The 19218-nt window shown below is 46.2% G+C and overlaps 1 protein-coding gene across 5 annotated transcripts in view; it reads left to right on the top strand.

Moving 5' to 3' along the window:
* The window catches only part of KMT2A (lysine methyltransferase 2A), a gene marked incomplete at its 5' end in the record, with an annotated part of 101330 nt that overhangs the window by 77385 nt on the left and 4727 nt on the right, over positions 1 to 19218 (top strand). For all 5 annotated transcript variants that reach the window (XM_080640381.1, XM_080640380.1, XM_080640379.1 and 2 more), the window contains 7 exons: positions 1633 to 1697; positions 3129 to 3299; positions 5375 to 5449; positions 16703 to 16877; positions 17037 to 17144; positions 17803 to 17886; positions 18292 to 18421. In XM_080640381.1, coding sequence (XP_080496507.1) covers positions 1633 to 1697; positions 3129 to 3299; positions 5375 to 5449; positions 16703 to 16877; positions 17037 to 17144; positions 17803 to 17886; positions 18292 to 18421 — 808 coding nt within the window. The remainder of the gene's footprint in view (positions 1 to 1632; positions 1698 to 3128; positions 3300 to 5374; positions 5450 to 16702; positions 16878 to 17036; positions 17145 to 17802; positions 17887 to 18291; positions 18422 to 19218) is intronic.

Raw genomic sequence — 19218 nt, 5'->3', positions numbered from 1 at the left:
GGGGGCGTGGCCTGAGGTCCCCCAGCCCAGACCGGGGCGGGGGGCGTGCCTTTAAGTCCTCCGTCAAGCCCAGCCAGGTGGGGGACACGGCCTGAGATCCCCTGTCAAGCCCCGCTGGGGCCGGGGGGCATAGCCTCAGGTCCCCCGTCAAGCCCCGCTGGGAGGAGGTGCAGCCTGAGTACCCCCCGACCCAGCACTGAGGGTGCAACTTGAGGTCCCCTGGCCCAGCGCTGGGGCGGGGGGCGTGGCCTGAGGCCCCCTATCAAACCCAGACAGGCAGGGGGCCGCAGCCTCAGGTCCCCTGGCCCGGCGCTGGGGCAGGGGACATGGCCTGAGGTCCCCTGTCAAGCCCTGTCGGGCGGGGCGTGCGGTCTGAGGTCCCCCGGCCTGGTGCCAGGGTGGGGGGCGTGGCCTGAAGTCCCCTGTTAAGCCCCACCTGGTGGGAGGCACAGCCTGAGGTCCCCCGGCCTGGCGCTAGGTTGCGGGGAACAGCCTGAGGTCCCCTAGCCCAGCACCAGGACGGGAAGCGCACCTTGAGGTGTCCCCTGTCAAGCCCCACCAGGTGGGGGGTGCAGCCTGAAGTCCCCTGTCAAGCCCCACCTGGTGGGAAGCATAGCCTGAGGTCCCTAGGCCTGGCACTGGGGCCGGGGGAGCAGCCTGAGGTCCCCTAGCCCAGCACCAGGATAGGAAGTGCACCTTGAGATCCCCTGTCAAGCCCCACGGGGCAGGGGAGGGGGTAGCCTCAGGTCCCTGCTAATTGCTCGTTAAGGCTCCTTATGGGAACTTGGCCTCAGCTGTGGGTGCATCCATCTTTGTGACAGAGTGATGGTCAATTAGCATATTCCCTCTTTATTAGATAGGATGGCGGCCTCTAGCTCCCGTGTGTGATCTACAATAATTTACCTAACTATCCCCTTTAGTATATATTTCACTGTTGCGGGTTCAATCCCCGGTTGGAGCCCATAGGGGAGGCCACCAATTGATGTTCTCTCTCCCTCCCTGCCTCCCTATATCTCTCTAAAATCAATAAACATGTCCTTGGGTGAGGATTTTTTAAAAAGCAGCCAACTTAAGCAGCTCTTAAGTTATTCCAGAACTGCTTCTAACAAGTGTTCTTTAATCTTTTTCTCAATACTAAGGGTGAGAAAAAATTTAAGGATACAATCTACAACTCCAAAAGTAAAAATTTAATGTCTCCCTAGCCAGTTTGGCTCAGTGGATAGAGCATTGGCCTGCAGGTTTGATTCTGGTCAAGGGCATGTACCTCGGTTGCAGGTTCCCCAGCCCTGGTCAGGGTATGTACAGGAGGCAACCAATCGATGTGTTTCTCTCACATCGATGTTTTTCTCTGTCTCTCCCTCTTCTACTCTAAAAACCAATGGAAAAATATCCTCAGTTGAGTAGTAACAAAATAAATAAAAATTTAATGTCAATATCTGGGGGGTAAATCTCATAGATGATGGCTTTCTGTTGGTGCCACATGGTAGTGGGTGGTGGTGCTCATTCAGTGGCTGGTCTCCAGCCGTGGCTTTGTGTAACTGACACAGCTTTTAGCTTTGAACTGAAGTACTAGCTAATACATCTCACATTTGTGTTTTGGGTTGTTTTTGTGTGTGTATGTGTGTTTTTTAGGCAAATGGCTGTTCTTCCTGAGGGTCAGACAACACAAAATCCAGCAGATGAACAAGAAAGTACAGGTATGTGGGTGGGCAACAGGTCTGAATCAGTATTTCAAAGCCAAACGTGCTATAAAAATCACCTACATTACCTACTGATTTTTCTAGATTAAAAAAAAAATCCCCCCCAAAAAGTCACACAGACGTTAACTGATGGAACGAACTGTAGCCTGAGCCTCACAGCATCTCTCTTCGGTCCTGTGCTCATCCACTACATATTCTGTGGCTGTCAAGGAAAGGACTCAATACTGAAACCTTTAACTATGCTCCTGCTCGACTTGCTTTAATAGCAGTATGGTGCAAATAGCTAGTGATGCCCTGGCCGGTGTTGCTCAGTGGATAGAGCTTCGGCCTGCAGACCGAAGGGTCCCGGGTTTGATCCCGGTCAAGGGCACATACCTCCATTGCAGGCTCCTCCCCAGCCCAGGCCTTGGTCACAGCTCATGCAGGAGGCAGCCAATCAATGTGTTTCTTTCACATCAATATTTCTCTGTCTTTGCCTCTCTTTAAAATTAATGGGAAAATATCCTTGGGTGAGGATTAAAAAATAGTAATAATAAAAATAAATAAATAGCTAGTAATAACCTGACTTCATTCACCCCTGGTTGTCACTGAAGAAAACCAAGAAGCATTCTTATTCTGTAAGCTAGCCAGATTCGGCTGGGACACCAGATACATCTCCAGAGCCCTCAGTCTCTCCCGCTGCATTTGGTCAGTAAACAACAGGTCATGTTTCAATTGGGGAACTCTGGGGTCAGGCTTTGCCCGTTTCCATTAAACGGCCTGTCTTCCCCAGAGGAGAACCAGGTGGGGAAACCGCTTGGACACCAGCTTTGGGGTGTGGTAATACTCTGCTGCCTTGCTGATCCTTGAGAAGGTGGGTCGGTCTCTGGGTGGAAGGACAGCAAGGGCCGACCATGCGACTCTGAGCCACAGTAGTTGAAGCCTGGCGTTACCATCTATTGGCTGCCTGAACCTGGGCTGCTAGACCACTTACCTGACCTCTCTCTATCTCAGTGTCCTCACCTGCGATGTAGGTAGTAACACCTACTCATCAGACTTTTGTGAGGTCTGTGTGAGTTACTATCAAGGGAACATACCTGAGAGAGTAGGAGAGTGCCTGGTATATATTGCTTCATACACATTAGCAGTGTTACTTGTTACTTTAACACTACAGAGGGCAGTCACTTACTGAAAAACTATCAAATTGTCATACTAGAAACTCTACCACAAAGACAGCATGACTTTATGTTAAAAACATTCTAGTTTCACTGGTAGTTGTGTGTAGCTATGACCAGGGTAGTGAGCTGCCCCACCTCCTTGAGACTCCGTTTTACTGCCTGTCAGTGGAGATAATCCCAGTTCTGGATGCCGTTGGCTTCGTGATGGTGTGCGTAGTCCGGGCTCCCTAGGCCTGCTGCGGCCGCTGACGCTCTGCTCTCTCCCTGGCAGACCCGAAGGCGGCAGAGGAGGAAGACGGAGGCTTCAGCTCGCCACTCATTCTCTGGCTGCAGCAGGAACAGAAGCGCAAGGAAAGCATCACTGAGAAAAAGCCCAAGAAAGGCCTGGTGTTTGAAATTTCCAGTGACGACGGCTTCCAGATCTGTGCAGAGAGCATTGAAGGCGAGTGGATTGCTTGGGCTGCCCACAGCACAGGCCTGTCCAGCCAGAGCTGAACCATCCATGTTTGTACCACGTGGTGGGCAGGTCTATGCCGGCTGTGATGGGAGATGTTTGGAGGCTTTGCACATTTGATTTGTCCTTCAGAAGTTAGTGTTCTTGAGAAACAGTCCGTAGTTTATGGGAAAAGTTAGGGATACAGATTATGTTTTTAAGGTTACACACACCCTGCATAGCGCATGAGACCTCTGCTTGTCTCTCTCACTTTTCTCCTACCACTTCCTGTTTTGTTGTTGTTTCTTTTTTTCTTTTCTTTTTTATTTCAGAGAGGAAGGGAGAGGGAGAGAGAAACATCAATGATGAGAGAGAGAATCGTGATTGGCTGCCTCCTGCATGCCCCCTACTGGGGATTGAGCCTACAACCCGGGCATGTGCCCTGACAAGAATCAAACCTGGAACCCTTTAGTTCACAGGCTGACGCTCTATCCACTGAGCCAAACGACCAGAGCCTTCCTGTACATCTTGAATGCTGTCCTCCCTCACCTCTTTGCCTCCTGCATGTCTTCCCTCCACCTGGAATGCTTCCCCCACACCCCACGTTCACCTGCTGACCTTCAGCTCGGAAAGTCTTCCCAGATCTTCTAGGGCAGATACACAGTCCTGCCCCCTCTTTTCTGCCCCTTTCAGATTCTTACATGTTTCTCCCACTGAGCTTAAAATTTGTTCTATAAATGTTTGTTTACTTTTATGTCTTACTCAACAGGGAACCTCCCGTAAGGGCTTACAGCTTATGTTCTTATTTAACACTGGAGGCCCAGTGCACGAAATTCGTGAAGCGGGGGAGGGGTCCCTCAGCCTGGCCTACACCCTCTCACAATCCAGGACCCCTTGGGGGATGTCCGACTGCCAGTTTAGGGATCCCAGGGATTGGGCCTAAACTGGCAGTCAGACATCTCTCTCACAATCTGGGACCGCTGGCTCCTAACTGCTCTCCTACCTGCCTGCCTGATCACCCCTAACCACTCGCCTGCCTGATCGCCCCTAACCACTCGCTTGCCTGCCTGATCGCCCCTTAACTGCCCCTGCCTCGGCTGCCACTGCCGCGACTTCATCTGAAAGGTCATTCGGCTGTCGGTCTAATTAGCATATTACACTTTTATTATTACAGATTTTTGTGCCCCTAAAATGTAGCTGTTCATTAGCTGTTGAAGGACTGGTGAACGTTCTGTAGGCGATAGCTACTAGAGGAGTTTCAAGGAAAGAAAGGTCACTGTGGGTCAGCGAGAGTTATCAAAAAACCATGAAAGCCCTAGCTGGTGTTGCTCAGTGGATAGAGTGCTGGCCTGTGGACCAAACGGGTTCAATTCTGGTTGAGGGCACATACCTTGGTTGCAGGCTCCTCCTTGGCTCTGGCCCTGTTCAGGGCGCTCACAGGAGGCAAGCAATCAATAATTGATGTGTTTCTCTGACATCAATGTTTCTGTCTTTCCCTCTCTCATCCACTCTCCCTAAAAATCAATGGAAAAATATCCTCGAGTGAGGATTAACAACAAAAAAAAGAAAGAAAGAACAATGTTAAGAGAACTAGATTGAGTCTGAAATTCACATGGATTTCTTCCCACCACTCCACACTTCTGTGACAGTGAGAGACGATAGGATCTTAGGGGAGAGCCGGGAGGGACTGTGCAGGTTTCCAGTTACAACTCGTAATTGTAAGGAACTGAGAAGGCACGGTGTCCCCACAGCTTTGGTTAAATTGTTCATTGTTATTGCACTGGTTAAGGTGTAGGGAATAGAATTAACACCAAACGCTTAGGTTGGGGTCCAGGTGCCATCAAGGGATGACAATACTTTGTGGACTCGCGTCATTTTCAGGCAGTCTGGATGCCCTTATTGCCTCTATGTCCTTTCTCTAGAAAGAGACAGTTCCTCTCAGCTTCTCAGGCATGAACTGATTTAAACTAACAAAACAAAACCTGCTGCAGCGGGAGGGTGCGCTTTCACGCCACGGGTCTCAGAGCAGTGCTTGCGCCGCCACTGGCACGAGACGCTTGTTGGAACATTTCATTTCCTCACAGATGCCTGGAAGTCGCTGACAGATAAAGTCCAGGAAGCGCGATCCAATGCCCGTCTAAAGCAGCTCTCGTTTGCAGGTAATGGCTAATGTGCTTGTTTTGCTCCTGTCTCAGAATATTCTGGTAGCTTGTTGGTCTACATTACAGAGTTGATTCTAAAAACAAAAACAAAAACAAAACACAGCAACATTCTTTTTAAAAAAATAAAATTTCACAACTTTATTGCAATATAATTCTTTTACTATACCGTTCACCCCTTTAAAGCATACAATTCAGTGGCTTTTAGTATGTTCACAAAGGAGCAACCGTCATGTCTGTATCATGCCAGGACATTTTCATTATCGCTGAGAGCAACCTCATGCCTATCATCAGTCAAGCTCCAGGCCCTGGCCACCACAAGTCCACTTTCTGTGGCGGTGGGTTTGCTGTGTATTTCATACGTGAGACAGGGCTAGGCTGTTCAACTGGAGGAGAATTTTACACATTACCAGTAACCAGTTCAGAACGACTATGCACAAATTTAATTATAGTTCATCCAGTGCAAAAAAAGGAATTGTACAACATGTGGCCTTCTGGGGCTGGCTTCTTTCATTTAATATGCTCTGCTGTAATGTGGCCTCAGTACTCCCACCCTTTTTTTTTTTTAACAAATGAATTTTGGCAAAATACACATAAAATTTACCATCTTAACCATTTTGAAGGGTAGAAATTCAGTGGTGTTAAATACATTCACATTGTTGTATAGCCATCACCACCCATAACTCTTCATTCTCCTCCTCACCCTGGCCCCTGGCAACCACCATTATAGTTTTTGTCTTTGTGAGTTGGATTACTCTTAAGCACCTTATATAATAACTAGAGGCCCGGTGCACGAATTCGTGCATGGGTGGGGTCCCTCTGGGTGGCCTGCCTGGATCGGGCCAAAACCTGCAGTCCAATGCTGCCTGCAGCTCCTACCTGCCACTCCCGCTCATCCTGACCCCACTGTGCCAGCCACGGGCTCGCGCCCAATCAGTCCCGATTGGGAGTCCTGTATCTGGTGCCCTCCCAAGGGGAGTGGCCTGCAAGATCGGGCTGAAACTGGCTCTCCGACATCCCCCAAGGGGTCCCGGGTTGCGAGAGGGTGCAGCCCAGGCTGAGGGACCCCACCGGTGCCCAATTGGGCAGGGGAGGGACCACAGAAGGGTTCCAGGGTGTGTCCGGCCCGTCTAGCTCAGTCCCGATTGGCCGGACCCCAGCAGCAAGCTAATCTATCGGTTGGAGCATCTGCCCCCTGGTGGTCAGTGCATGTCATAGCGAGCGGTTGAGCAACCTTAGCATATCATTAGCATATTACGCTTTGATTGGTTGTTTGGTTGTTCTGCCATTTGGTCTATTTGCATATTACCCTTTTATTATATAGGATACAGTTTGTGACTTGCTTATTTCATTTACCATAATGTCCTCAAAGTTCATCCATGTTGTAGTATATGTCAGGATTTACTTTCTTTTTAAGGCTGAATAATATTTTACTGTATCTGTATTTTACATTTTGCTTATCCATTAATTGTCAATGGACACTTGGGTTACTTAATTAATATTAATCTCTTATTAGATACATGTTTGCAAATAATTGCTCTCATTCTGTGGGCTGACTTTTTACTCTATGGATAGTGTCCTCCCATTTTTTGCAGATTGGTGAGAGAGATATTTTGGGGGCAAGAAAACAGAGTTCAGGAGAAACCAAGATGGCGGCATAGGTAAACACCTATACTGTTGCCTCGCACAACAATTTCAAAACTGCAACTGGAAGACAGAGCGGACATCATCCAGAACCACCGGAAAGCTGGCTGAGTGGAAATTCTACAACTAGAAGGAAAGATAAAAGGACACTGAGACCCAGAGGAGCTGTGGACAGAGGTGCGGAGACCCATGCACGAGGAGAGGGCGAGAGGGCAGGCGGCTGAATACACGGCTGGATTACTCACGGCGTGCCGAGAGGGCGGGCAGCAAGCGCGCGGCTAGCTGTCTCCTTCAGGAGGGAAACAAAACCTCCCGACTGCACTGAAATCCAGTTCCGGGTGAGACTTTTGGGTACCCAGATTCATTCGGGGAGAAACTGGACTGTCTGGCAGCGGGTGAAACTCAGGGCAGCCTTCTCTCAGAGGTGCATGCAGCCATTGCCGCGGGACACTGAGACCCAGGGGCCTTGTAGGGCGGGGCTGACGGGAAACCAAGGCTGTCTGCTCCACCCTGAGACTTCGCCCCATCCAAGCTGAGCACAGAAGCTCTCCCAGCAGAGACACAACTGATCCTCACAGCCAATTGGCCTGGAGGTCAACTCCCCCCAGTGAAACTAACAACAATCTAGGCTTAACTACAACAAGATTGCACACAGCCTACAAAGGGGTGTACCAAGAGTGTCCACCTCAGGTAACTGGGGAGGCTGAGCCACTGGGCCCTATAGGACACCTAGCACACAAAGCCACTCTATCAACTCAGAAGCAGCCCAAATGCGGAGACAAAGAAACAGATCACAAGTGAAGGAAATGGAGGAAAGTAAACGACTGGATATAGAGTTCAAAACCACGGTTATAAGACTTTTTAAGAATATCCTAGAAAAGGCCGATAAATATAACGGGACCCTCGAAGATATGAAAAAGGATCAACTAGAAATTAAACATACACTGACTGAAATAAAAAATATTATACAGAGACCTAAAAGCAGACTAGAGGATTGCAAGAACCAAGTCAAAGATTTGGAATACAAAGAAGCAAAAAACACTCAACCGGAAAAACAAAAAGAAAAAATAATCCAAAAAGTTGAAGATATTGTAAGAAGCCTCTGGGATAACTTCAAGCGTACCAACATCAGAATTGTGGGGGTGCCAGAAGAAGAGAGAGAGCAAGATACTGAAAACATATTTGAAGAAATAATGACAGAAACTTTCCCCAGCTGGTGAAAGAAATAGACTTACAAGTCCAAGAAGCGCAGAGAACCCCAAACAAAAGGAATCCAAAGAGGACCACACCAAGACACATCATAATTAAAATGCCAAGAGCAAAAGACAAAGAGAGAATATTAAAAGCAGCAAGAGAAAAACAGTTAGTTACCTACAAGGGAGCACCCATACGACTGTCAGCTGATTTCTCAACAGAAACTATGCAGGCCAGACGGGAGTGGCAAGAAATTTTCAATGTGATGAATAGCAAGAACCTACAACCAAGATTACTCTACCCAGCAAAGCTATCATTCAGAATTGAAGGGCAGATAAAGAGCTTTACAGATAAGAAAAAGCTAAAGGAGTTCATCACCACCAAACCAGAATTATATGAAATGCTGAAAGGTATTCTTTAAGAAGAGGAAGAAGAAGAAAAAGATAAAGATAAAAATTATGAACAACAAATACGTACCTATCAACAAGTGAATCTAAAAACCAAGGGAATAAAAAATTTGATGCACAGTATTAACTGTTGAATATAATAGAATCAGGGGCATAGAAAGGGAGTGGACGACAATTCTTGGGGGAAAAGAGTGGGGGTGTGGGAAGAGACTGGACAAAAAGCGTACACCTATGGATGAGGACAGTGGCGGGGAGGTAAGGGCAGAGGGTGGGGTAGGAACGTGGTGGAGGGGAGCTATGGGGGGAAAAAAGAGGAACAATTGTAACAATCGGAACAATAAAGATTTATTAAATTAAAAAAAAGAAAAGAAAAGAAAACAGTGTTCATGGGTCCAGCTCTGACCAACTGGTTGTCACTGGAGGAGCTGTAATTAAATTTGTACTTAGTTGTTCTGAACTAGTTATTGGTAACGTGTAAAATTCTACTCCTGGAGGGTTGGCTCAGCGTTCTCCTCCTCAGATTGAATAGCCTGGCCCTTTCTTTCTCCAGTGGCACAAAGATTTCTTTGTTTTATCCATGTCTTGTGCTGCAATATACAATGTTAAGAAACCCTGCGCTCTGGAGGCAGTTAGAACAGAGTTCAAGCTCTATTTCTGCCCTATTGCTATTGATATTCTATTGTTTGCAGCTAACTAACTTCTTTGAGCCTGGATCTTCATATCTATAAGGTGATAATATTGCAACTTTTGATCTTTGTTGTGAGGATTAATTAAAATAATGAACCTGACATTATTGGCAGCTGTTCATTTATATGTAGCTATGTATTTATGTACCCTGATATATCTAATGTGCCCAATTAAGAGCATTATCCTGACTGAAGGGATTTGAAACCGAATTCAGGGAAATTATTGAATACTAGCACTTTTTATAGCATCTTCTCTTTTTTTAATCTTTATTATTGAAAGTATTACATATGTCCCCCTTTTCCCACATTGAACCCTTCTAGCCCATCTCCGCCCCAGGCCTTCATCACCATGTTGTCTGTGTCCATGGGTTATACAGGCATGCATACAAGTTCTATGATTGATTATCTTCCACCCACCCACTCTTCCCCGCCTTCCCTCTGAGATTCCACATTCTGTTCACTGTCTCTGGATATATTTTGTTCATTAGATTCCACATATGAGTTTGATCAGTGATACTTGTCTTTCTCTGGCTGGCTTATTTCACTTAGCATGATACTCTTCTAGGTCCCTCCATGCTGTCTCAAAGGGTAAAAGATCCTTTTTTTTTTTCTTTTTTTTTTTTGCTGCTGCATAGTATTCCACGGTGTAAATGTACCACAGCTTTTTACCCACTCATCTACTGATGGGCATTTAGATATTGTAAATTGCACTGCAATGAACATAGGGGTGCATACATTCTTTCTGATTGGTGTTTCAGGTTTCTAGGATATATTCCTAGAATTGGGATCACTGGGTCAAATGGCAGTTCCATATTTAATTTTTGAGGAAACTCCATACTGTCTTTCCATAGTGACTGCACCAGTCTGCATTCCCACCAGCAGTGCACTAGGGTTCCCTTTTCTCCACATCCTCACCAGCACTTGTCATTTGTTGATTTGCTGATGGTAGCCATTCTGACAGGTGTGAGGTGGTATCTCATTGTTTGTTTTAATTTGCATCTTTCTGATGATCAGTGACTTTGAGCTTTTTTTCATATGTCTCCTGGCCATCAGTGTGTCCACTTTGGAGAAGTATCTGTTTAGGTCCTTTGCCCATTTTTTTAATTGGATTTTTTGTCTTCTTTTAAGTTTTATGAGTTATTTATATATTTTGGGTATTAGCCCTTTATCAGATGTAACATTGCCAAATATGTTCTCCCCTGCAGTGGGCTCCCTTTTTGTTTTGGTGATTGTTTCTTTTGCTGTGCAGAAGCTTTTCATTTTGATATAGTCCCATTTGTTTGCTTTCTCAATTTCCATTGTCCTAAGAGATGTATCGGTAAATATATTGCTTCGAGAGATGTTTGAGATTTTGCTGCCTTTGGTTTCTTCTAGGATATTTATGGTTTCACAACTTACATTTAAGTCTTTTTTATCCATTTTGAGTTTATTCTTGTGTATCGTGTAAGTTGGTGGTCTCTAGTTCCAATTTTTTGCATGTATCTGCCCAGTTTTCCCCACACCATTCATTGAAGAAACTCCCTTAACTCCATTGTATATTCTTGCCTCCTTTATCGAATATTAATTGTAGTTTTCCAAGTACAAGTCTTTTACTGCCTTGGTTAATTTTATTCCTAAGTATCTTAATTTTTTTTGTTGCAGTGGAAAATGGGATTGTTCATTTAGTTTCTTTCTGGAAATTAATATTGGTGTACAAAAAACCATAGATTTCTGGGTGTTGATTTTATATCCTGCTACATTGCCAAATTCATTTATTAAATCTAATAGTTTTTTGGTGGAGTCTTTTCTATGTACAATATCATGTCATATGCAAATAATGCGAGTTTTACTTTCTCCTTTCCAATTTGGATGCCTTTTATTTCTTCTTCTTGTCTGATTGCTGTGGCTAGGACTTCTAGTACTATGTTGAATAAGAGTGGTGAAAGCGGACATCTCTGTCTTGTTCCTGGTTTTAGGGTAAATGGTTTTCATTTTTTCCCCATCGAATGTGATGTTGGTTGTATGTTTGTCATATGTGGCCTTTATTATGTTGAGATACGATCACTGTATTCCCACTTTGCTAAGTTTTTATCAAAAATGGGTGTTGGGTTTTGTCAAATGCTTTTTCTGCATCTATTGATATGATCATGTGATTTTTGCTTTTTAATTTGTTTATGTGATGAATCACATTTATTGATTTGCGAATATTGTAGCAGCCTTGCATCCCTAGAATAAATCCCACTTGATCATGGTGTATGATCTTTTTAATTATTGCTGGATCCAATTTGCTAATATTTTGTTGAGGATTTTAGCATCTGTGTTCATCAGGGATATTGGCCTGTAATTCTCTTTCTTTGTAGTGTCTTTATCTGGTTTTTGAATTAGGATAATGCTGGCCTCATAAATGAGCTTTGGAAGTGTTCCTTCCTCTTGGGGTTTTTTTTTTTTTTTTTTTTTTAATAGTTTGAGGAGGATATGTGTTAATTTTTCACTGAATGTTTGGTAAAACTCCCCTGTGAAACTTTTGTTTCCTGGGAGTTTTTTTTATTACTGCTTCTATTTCATCAGTTGTTATTCGCCTACTCAGGTTTTCTGATTCTTCCTGATTCAGTTTTGTGAGATTATATTTTTGTAGGAATTTTCCCATTTCGTCCACATTGTCCAGCTTGTTGTCATATAGTTGTTCATAGTATTTTCTTAAAATCCTTTGTATTTCTGTGGTGTCATTTGTTACTTCTCCACTTTTGTTTCTGATTTTATTTATTTGGGTCCTCTCTCTTTGTTTCTTGATGAGTCTAGCTAATGGCTCCTCAATCTTGTTTATCCTTTCAAAGAACCAGCTCTTGATTTCATTGATTTTTTTTGGTATTGTCTTTTTAGTCTCTGTCATTTATTTCTGCTCTAATCTTTATTATTTCCTTCCTCCTTTTTACTCTGGGCTTTTCTTGTTCTCTTTCTAGTTCTTTAAATTGTAGGGTTAAATAGTTTATTATTAATTTTTCTTGTTTTTTGAAGTGGGCCTCTAGTGCTATGAACTTCCCTTTCAGGACTGCTTTTGCTGTGTCCCAGAGATTTTGGGTTGTTGTGTGTTCATTTTCATTTCTTTCAAGGAAGTTTTTTTTTTATTTCCTTCTTGATCTCATTGGAAACCCATTCATCCTCCTATCTAATAAAAGAGTAATATGCAAATTGACCGTGCCTCTGCTACACCAACAAGCCACACCCACCAGCCAACCAGTAGCGAGTATGCAAATTAACCCAACCAAGGTTGAGGCCACAGAGCGAGCAGGAGGCTTGGATTTCCCTGGCAATGGAGGAAGCCAAGCTTCGTGCACACCCTGGCCGGCCCAGGCCTCCGCTCAAGGCTACAAAGCTTCAATTATAAAAGATAAATAAATTCCAACAAAAATGGCGGCAACCACGGAGCTGGAGAGAGCAGGAGGCTTGGGTTGCCCCTGGCGATGGAGGAAGCCAAGCTTCCTGGCCTGCCTTGGCCTCTGCTCAAGGCTACAAAGTTTCAATTATAGAAGATAAATAAATCCCAACAAAAATGGCTGCAGCCACGGAGCAAGCAGGGGGCTTGGGTTTCCCCGGCGATGGAGGAAGCCAAGCTTTCCGCCTGCCCTGGCCTGCTCTGGCCTCCGCTCAAAGCTACAAAGTTTCTATTATAGAAGATAAATAAATCCCAGATACCAGGGCCTCCGCTTCGATTGCCAGGGGGCGTGGCCAGCCTGCAAACCACCACAGGCCCCACGCCCCAAGGGAACCCCCACCCTGATCCAGGACACCCTTGAGGGCAAACCAGCCGGTCACCACCCGTGCACCAGGCCTCTAGCCTAGCTAATAAAAGAGTAATATTCAAATTGACCATCACTCCAACACACAAGATGGCTGCCGCCATGTGGACACAAGATGGCTGCCACAAGATGGCCAACAGGGGAGGGCAGTTAGGGGTGACCGGGCCAGCAGAGGAGGGAATTTGGGGGCAACCAGACCTGCAGAGGAGAGCAGTTGGGGGGGACCAGGCCTGCAGGGGAGGGCAGTTAGGGGTGACCAGGCCTACAGGGGAGGGCAGTTAGGGGCAATCAGGCTGGCAGGGGAGCAGTTAGGTATCAATTAGGCTGACAAGGGAGTGGTTAGAGCAGGGGTGGGCAAACTTTTTGACTCGAGGGCCACAATGGGTTCTTAAACTGGACCGGAGGGCCGGAACAAAAGCATGGATGGAGTGTTTGTGTGAACTAATATAAATTCAAAGTAAACATCATTACATAAAAGGATACGGTCTTTTTTTTTTTATTTCAGTAGTTTTATTTCAAACATTTAACAAGAAGAATGTAAACACTAATTATTATAATTTGAAACTTCAAAAAATGGAGGAATCATAGCACAATAACATACCTTATATTGAAGATGGCAAAGGCAAAATAAAATTGCCTAACAAAGGAAAGGTACAAAAGCCTTTCAAATTAAACTTAAATATAATAAAATAATTTAAAACTAAAACAAATAGAAAAGAACAAAATGTGTAAACAGTAAATTAAACATTTTCTTTAGTGCAACTTCCAAATTATGCCCGGGACATAGATGTAGATGGCAGTGTAGACTGGGTTGAAAGGTTTTTGGTCTTTAAAACATTAACTTCAGTGGGAACAGTGTTGTTGGTCTCCTTTTTAGCTAATGCTCTGATACTGTGCTCTCCAGGGGCGTGTCTCCCTACATCACCACAGTAACGTGTCTACGCATTCCCAGGGTGATGTCGAGGGCGCGTCCACGGGCATTACAAGGAGCCTCTGGAAGATTGAGAGGTTGTTCCTTCTACTGAATGGGTGGATATAAATCCGCCCACTCAGAAGAAGGAGCTGCGGCCGTGTTTCCCAACATTGCCATGTTAACACTGCTGCTGGTGAAGGAGCGGAGGGGAGAGCAAGAGAACCCTCCGCTCTTTCGGCTCTGCGGGCCGGATAGAATAGCCGAACGGGCCGGATCCGGCCCGCGGGCCGTAGTTTGCCCACGGCTGGGTTAGAGGGTGATCAGGCTGGCAGGCAGAAGCGGTTAGGGGCAATCAGGAAGGCAGGCAGGCGAGCAGTTTGGGGGGACCAGGCCTGCAGGGGAGGGCAGTTAGGGGTGACCAGGCCTACAGGGGAGGGCAGTTAGGGGCAATCAGGCTGGCAGGGGAGCAGTTAGGCATTAATCAGGCTGACAGGGGAGTGGTTAGGGGGTGATCAGGCTGGCAGGCAGAAGCGGTTAGGGGCAATCAGGAAGGCAGGCAGGCGAGCAGTTGGGAGCCAGCAGTCCTGGATTTTGAGAGGGCCTAAACAGGCAGTCAGACATCCCTTGAGGGGTCCCAGATTGGAGAGGGTGCAGGCTGGGCTGAGTGCACGGGCCTCTAGTTGTTTAATAACATGCTATTTAGCCTCCATGTGTTTGAATGTTTTGGGGTGTTTTTACAGTAGTTGATTTGTAATTTCATTCCACTGTGATCTGAGAAGATGCTTGATATGATTTCAGTCTTCTTGAACTTGTAGAGACTTGTTTTGTATCCTAACATGTGGACTGTCTTTGTGAATGACCCATGTGCACTGCAGCTTTGGGGTGAAATGTTCTATAAATGTCACTTAAATCCATCTGTATATAATTAGGTGCTCCTACATTGCGTGCATATATGTTTCCCAGAGTTATAACTGCTTGTTGGATTGATCTCTTTAGTATTATGTAATGACCTTTGTTGTCTCTTATGATGGCCTTCATTTTGAAGTATGTTTTGTCAGGTATGAGTATTGGTATCCCAGCTTTTTTTTCTTTTCCATTTGCATGGAACATTTTTTCCATCCCTTCACTCTCATCCTGTGTGAGTCTTTTGTTCTGAGTTGGATCTCTTGTAGACAGCATATAATTGGGTCATGTTTTTTCATCCATTCAGCTACCCTGTCTTTTTTTTTTTTAATATATGTTTTTATTGATTTCAGAGAGGAAGGGAGATAGATAGAAATATCAATGATGAGAGGGAATCATTGATCGCTGCCTCCTGCACACCCCCCACTGGGGATCGAGCCCACAACCAGGCATGTGCCCTTGCCTGGAATTAAACCTGGGACCAACCCTTTAGTCCACAGGCTGACACTCTATCCACTGAGCCAAACTGGCTAGGGCAGTGGTCGGCAAACTCATTAGTCAACAGAGCGGCAAACCGCAGCTCGCGGGCCGCATGTGGCTCGCGAGCCGCAGTTTGCCAACCACTGGGCTAGGGCAAACCTATGTCTTTTGATTGCAGCATATTTTTAAATGAAATTCTTTATTGTTTAAAGTATTACACGAGTCTCCTTTTTCCCCCATTGACCTCTCCCCGGCCGCTCCCACCCCCCAGCTCATAAACCACAACCTCTGGGCTTGGGGACGCGAAAGCTGAATTGTCAGCATGTACCCAAGGCATTCTCGTGCCTTACAGTACGCGTGCTTCCGCATTAGCGCACCATGGTTCATCAGTTCCCTCGGCCGCGAATGGCCTTCCATCAAGACCCGGCACAGCCCTTCCAGACTTCCGCCTTTTGTGACCACTCTTCTTTATACCTATGTCATCGTTATCCCTGAGAATGCTTTTGGCCTCAAGTGACAGAAACCCCAACTCCTGACTGATTTAAATAGGAAGCTGATTTGCCATTGATGATTCTCTCTCTCTCCCGCTCCCTTCCTCTCTGAGATCAATAAAAACATATTTTAAAAAATAAAAAGAAAGGAAGGGAGCCAGCGGAGTGACACCATCCACGGCTCAGATTCTGCCACACCAGCTGCGTGGCCTGGGGTAGTGTGGGCGTTCTCGGAGCCTCAATTTACTTCCCTGGAGCTGAAGCTAGTGACGCCGGCCCCTGTGGTCACTAGGACCAGAAAATGAAGTTGGGCCTATAGCATGTCTCTGTGCACACAGAGCGAAGATAATAGTTCATAGTTTTCATTTGCTGTTTTCAGTTTATCTGTCACAAATGTTGTTCATATTGATAGATCTGTATTCGCATAATTTTATTTAAAAATACCTTTGATTGATTTTAGGGAGGGGATAGGAGAGGGAGAGAGAGAAACATTGATCAGCTGCCTCCTGCACACCCCCTGCTGGGGATCGAGCCCACAAGCTGGGCAGGCAACCTGACTGGGAATCGAGCCCGTGACCTCCCGGTACATGGGACTATGCTCAATCAGCTGAGCCACACTGGCCAGGGCTGTGTCCACATCATTTGAATGGCCATCTAATGGGACTTCCTGGCTGGTCTTCAGTTCGCCGTGAGCAGCCTCCGCGGCTGCTCCCTGGCTGGGCCTTTGGCCGCGCCTCACCCCGCGCCTCTGCCCCGCAGGTGTGAATGGCTTGCGGATGCTGGGGATTCTCCACGACGCAGTCGTGTTCCTGACGGAGCAGCTGTCGGGTGCCAAGCACTGTAGGAATTACAAGTTCCGTTTCCACAAACCGGAGGAGGCCAATGAACCGCCCCTGAACCCTCATGGCTCAGCCAGGGCTGAGGTGCACCTGAGGCAAGTCCCGTTCTTTTCTGGAAGCAGTTTGGGGTCCGAATTTATTACCTGACGATGTAATTATTTTCCCATGTAACCAGGAGATGTCCAGTGTTTGCGCGTCCTCTATTGCTTCGATTGAGTTATTTCTCTAAATGTATTCTAATCCCTTGGCTCCAGGAAGTCAGCGTTTGACATGTTTAATTTCCTGGCTTCCAAGCACCGGCAGCCACCTGAGTACAACCCCAATGACGAGGAAGAGGAGGAGGTGCAGCTGAAGTCGGCTCGGTGAGTTGGAGGGCGGGCGCTGCACTCTCTGCCTCCCTCTGCTGGCTCCTCGGGCGCGGCCGGGCCTCACCAGACTTCCCCAGGCAACTAAGAGGCCTGAGAGGCCATGTGGGGAGGTGGCAGGAGCCAGTTGCAGAGACAGCGTGTTAGAGGAGAAATCAAGTAACTCTAAGGTGTCTGTTTTCTCTTTGGCTGTAGTGCACTCTGCCAGCTCTGGCTGCACCCTGGAGTCACCCTGGTCAGAAAACACATTAGGTTTTAGCCCTAGCCCATTTGGCTCAGTGGATGAAGCGCCTGTCTGGAGACTAAAGGGTTCTGGGTTCGATTCCAGTCAAGGGCACCTACCTCGGTTGCAGGCTCCTCCCAGCCTGGGCCCTGGTTGGAGGGGAGGGGGCGTGCAGGAGGCAACCAACGATGTGTTTCTCACACAACGATATTTCTCTCTGTCTTTCTCTCTCTATTCCACTCTCTAAAATCAGTGGGAAAATATCCTCAGGTGAGGATTTAAAAAAAGGAAGTATTTAAAAGAGTCCTAATTTTATAAGGTACTTGTTTGCTTGGCACTGAGCAAAGAGAACACTGAGTCTTCTTCTCCAGGATCCTTTGGTCTAAGACTTAGAACTGAGTGGAGTTCATTACTCCGTCCTTATCTTCGTAGGAGGGCGACTAGCATGGACCTGCCCATGCCCATGCGCTTCCGGCACTTGAAGAGGACGTCTAAAGAGGCTGTTGGTGTCTACAGGTATGACTGCGATTCTAGAGAGAATTCCAGGAAACTAGTGATGTTTTCTAAAATCGAAGTGGACCCACTGCTCGAGTGCGTGCCCCCTCAGAAAGCTGGGTTTGTAGGTAGTATTCATTGAACCTGAGACCCTGGGTCCTGCAGTTCTTAACTGAACAACGCATTTAACCCAGCAAAGCTTCCCATTGCTGCTGCGTCAGTGGATGTATGCAAAATGGAGAGCGCTTTCATCCTTGGCCATCTGTCAGAAAGGTCCTGTCCTCAGATCAGGTGGGGCCATGTTCTTTTTCCCCCAAGTGTCTGTCCCTCGTGGGAGACTAACGGGATTCTACTCATTTGTGTGCTCATACAGTTACCCTTATTGCAGAATGTGTGGCTGACCTCTTGTCCATCGTCCTGTCCTAGGTCTCCCATCCATGGCCGGGGTCTCTTTTGTAAGAGAAACATTGATGCGGGTGAGATGGTGATCGAGTATGCTGGCAATGTCATCCGCTCCATCCAGACTGACAAGAGAGAGAAGTACTATGACAGCAAGGTGCGTCTCACACTTTCTCTCTCTTTTGTTTTGTTATAGAAAGTGACCACCAACTATAAATATCGCTAGATCAAAAAATAAATAGCATTACCTGGGCCCTTGCGGCTCAGTTGGTTGGCATCATCCCCTGCACAGAAAGGTTGCGGGCTCGATCCCTGGTAGGGGGCATGCAGGAGGCAGCCAATCGATGTTGTGCTTTCACATCAATGTTTCTCTCTCCCTCTCCCTTCTTCTCTTTCTAAAAATCAGTTTTTTAAAAATAGTACTTTATTGAGTCAAACACACTTATTTTTTTCAACATTTTTGTATCCTCTGCAATTTGTGGTGGGACCAGTAAAAGTTCACAATCTACTCTAAGGATTAGTATACAAAATATTCATTGAAGGTTTGTCTGAATGGATCTCAGAGTCAAAACCACATAACAACACAATTCTCAGGTTTCTCTCTCCTGTTGGCTGGAACATCAAAAAGAAAAAAAGAAACCAGTAATCTAGTCTCTAATTTAGGAATTCATCATGGAAGTGTCTTGAGAGATGGGAGGAGTCTGGAAATTACACTAGAAGAAATGTTGTTCAGCAGCAGCAACTATAAGTCACATCAGGAAAAGGTTGGGCCCTGGCTGGTTTGGCTCAGTGGATAGAGCATCAGCCCCCAGATGGAAGGTCTCAGGTTAGGTCCCGTCAAGGGCACATACCCTGGTTGCAGGCTCGATCCCCGGCCCTGGGCAGGGCAAGTGTGGAAGGCAGCCAATTGATGTATTTCTCTTACATCAATGTTTCTCTCTTTGTTTCTCCCCT

The sequence above is a fragment of the Plecotus auritus genome, assembly GCF_963455305.1.
Source record: "Plecotus auritus genome assembly, chromosome: 9".
NCBI lineage: Eukaryota > Metazoa > Chordata > Mammalia > Chiroptera > Vespertilionidae > Plecotus > Plecotus auritus.
The sequence above is the reverse complement of the archived record's forward strand: the minus strand, read 5'-3'. Positions and strand labels throughout refer to the sequence as shown.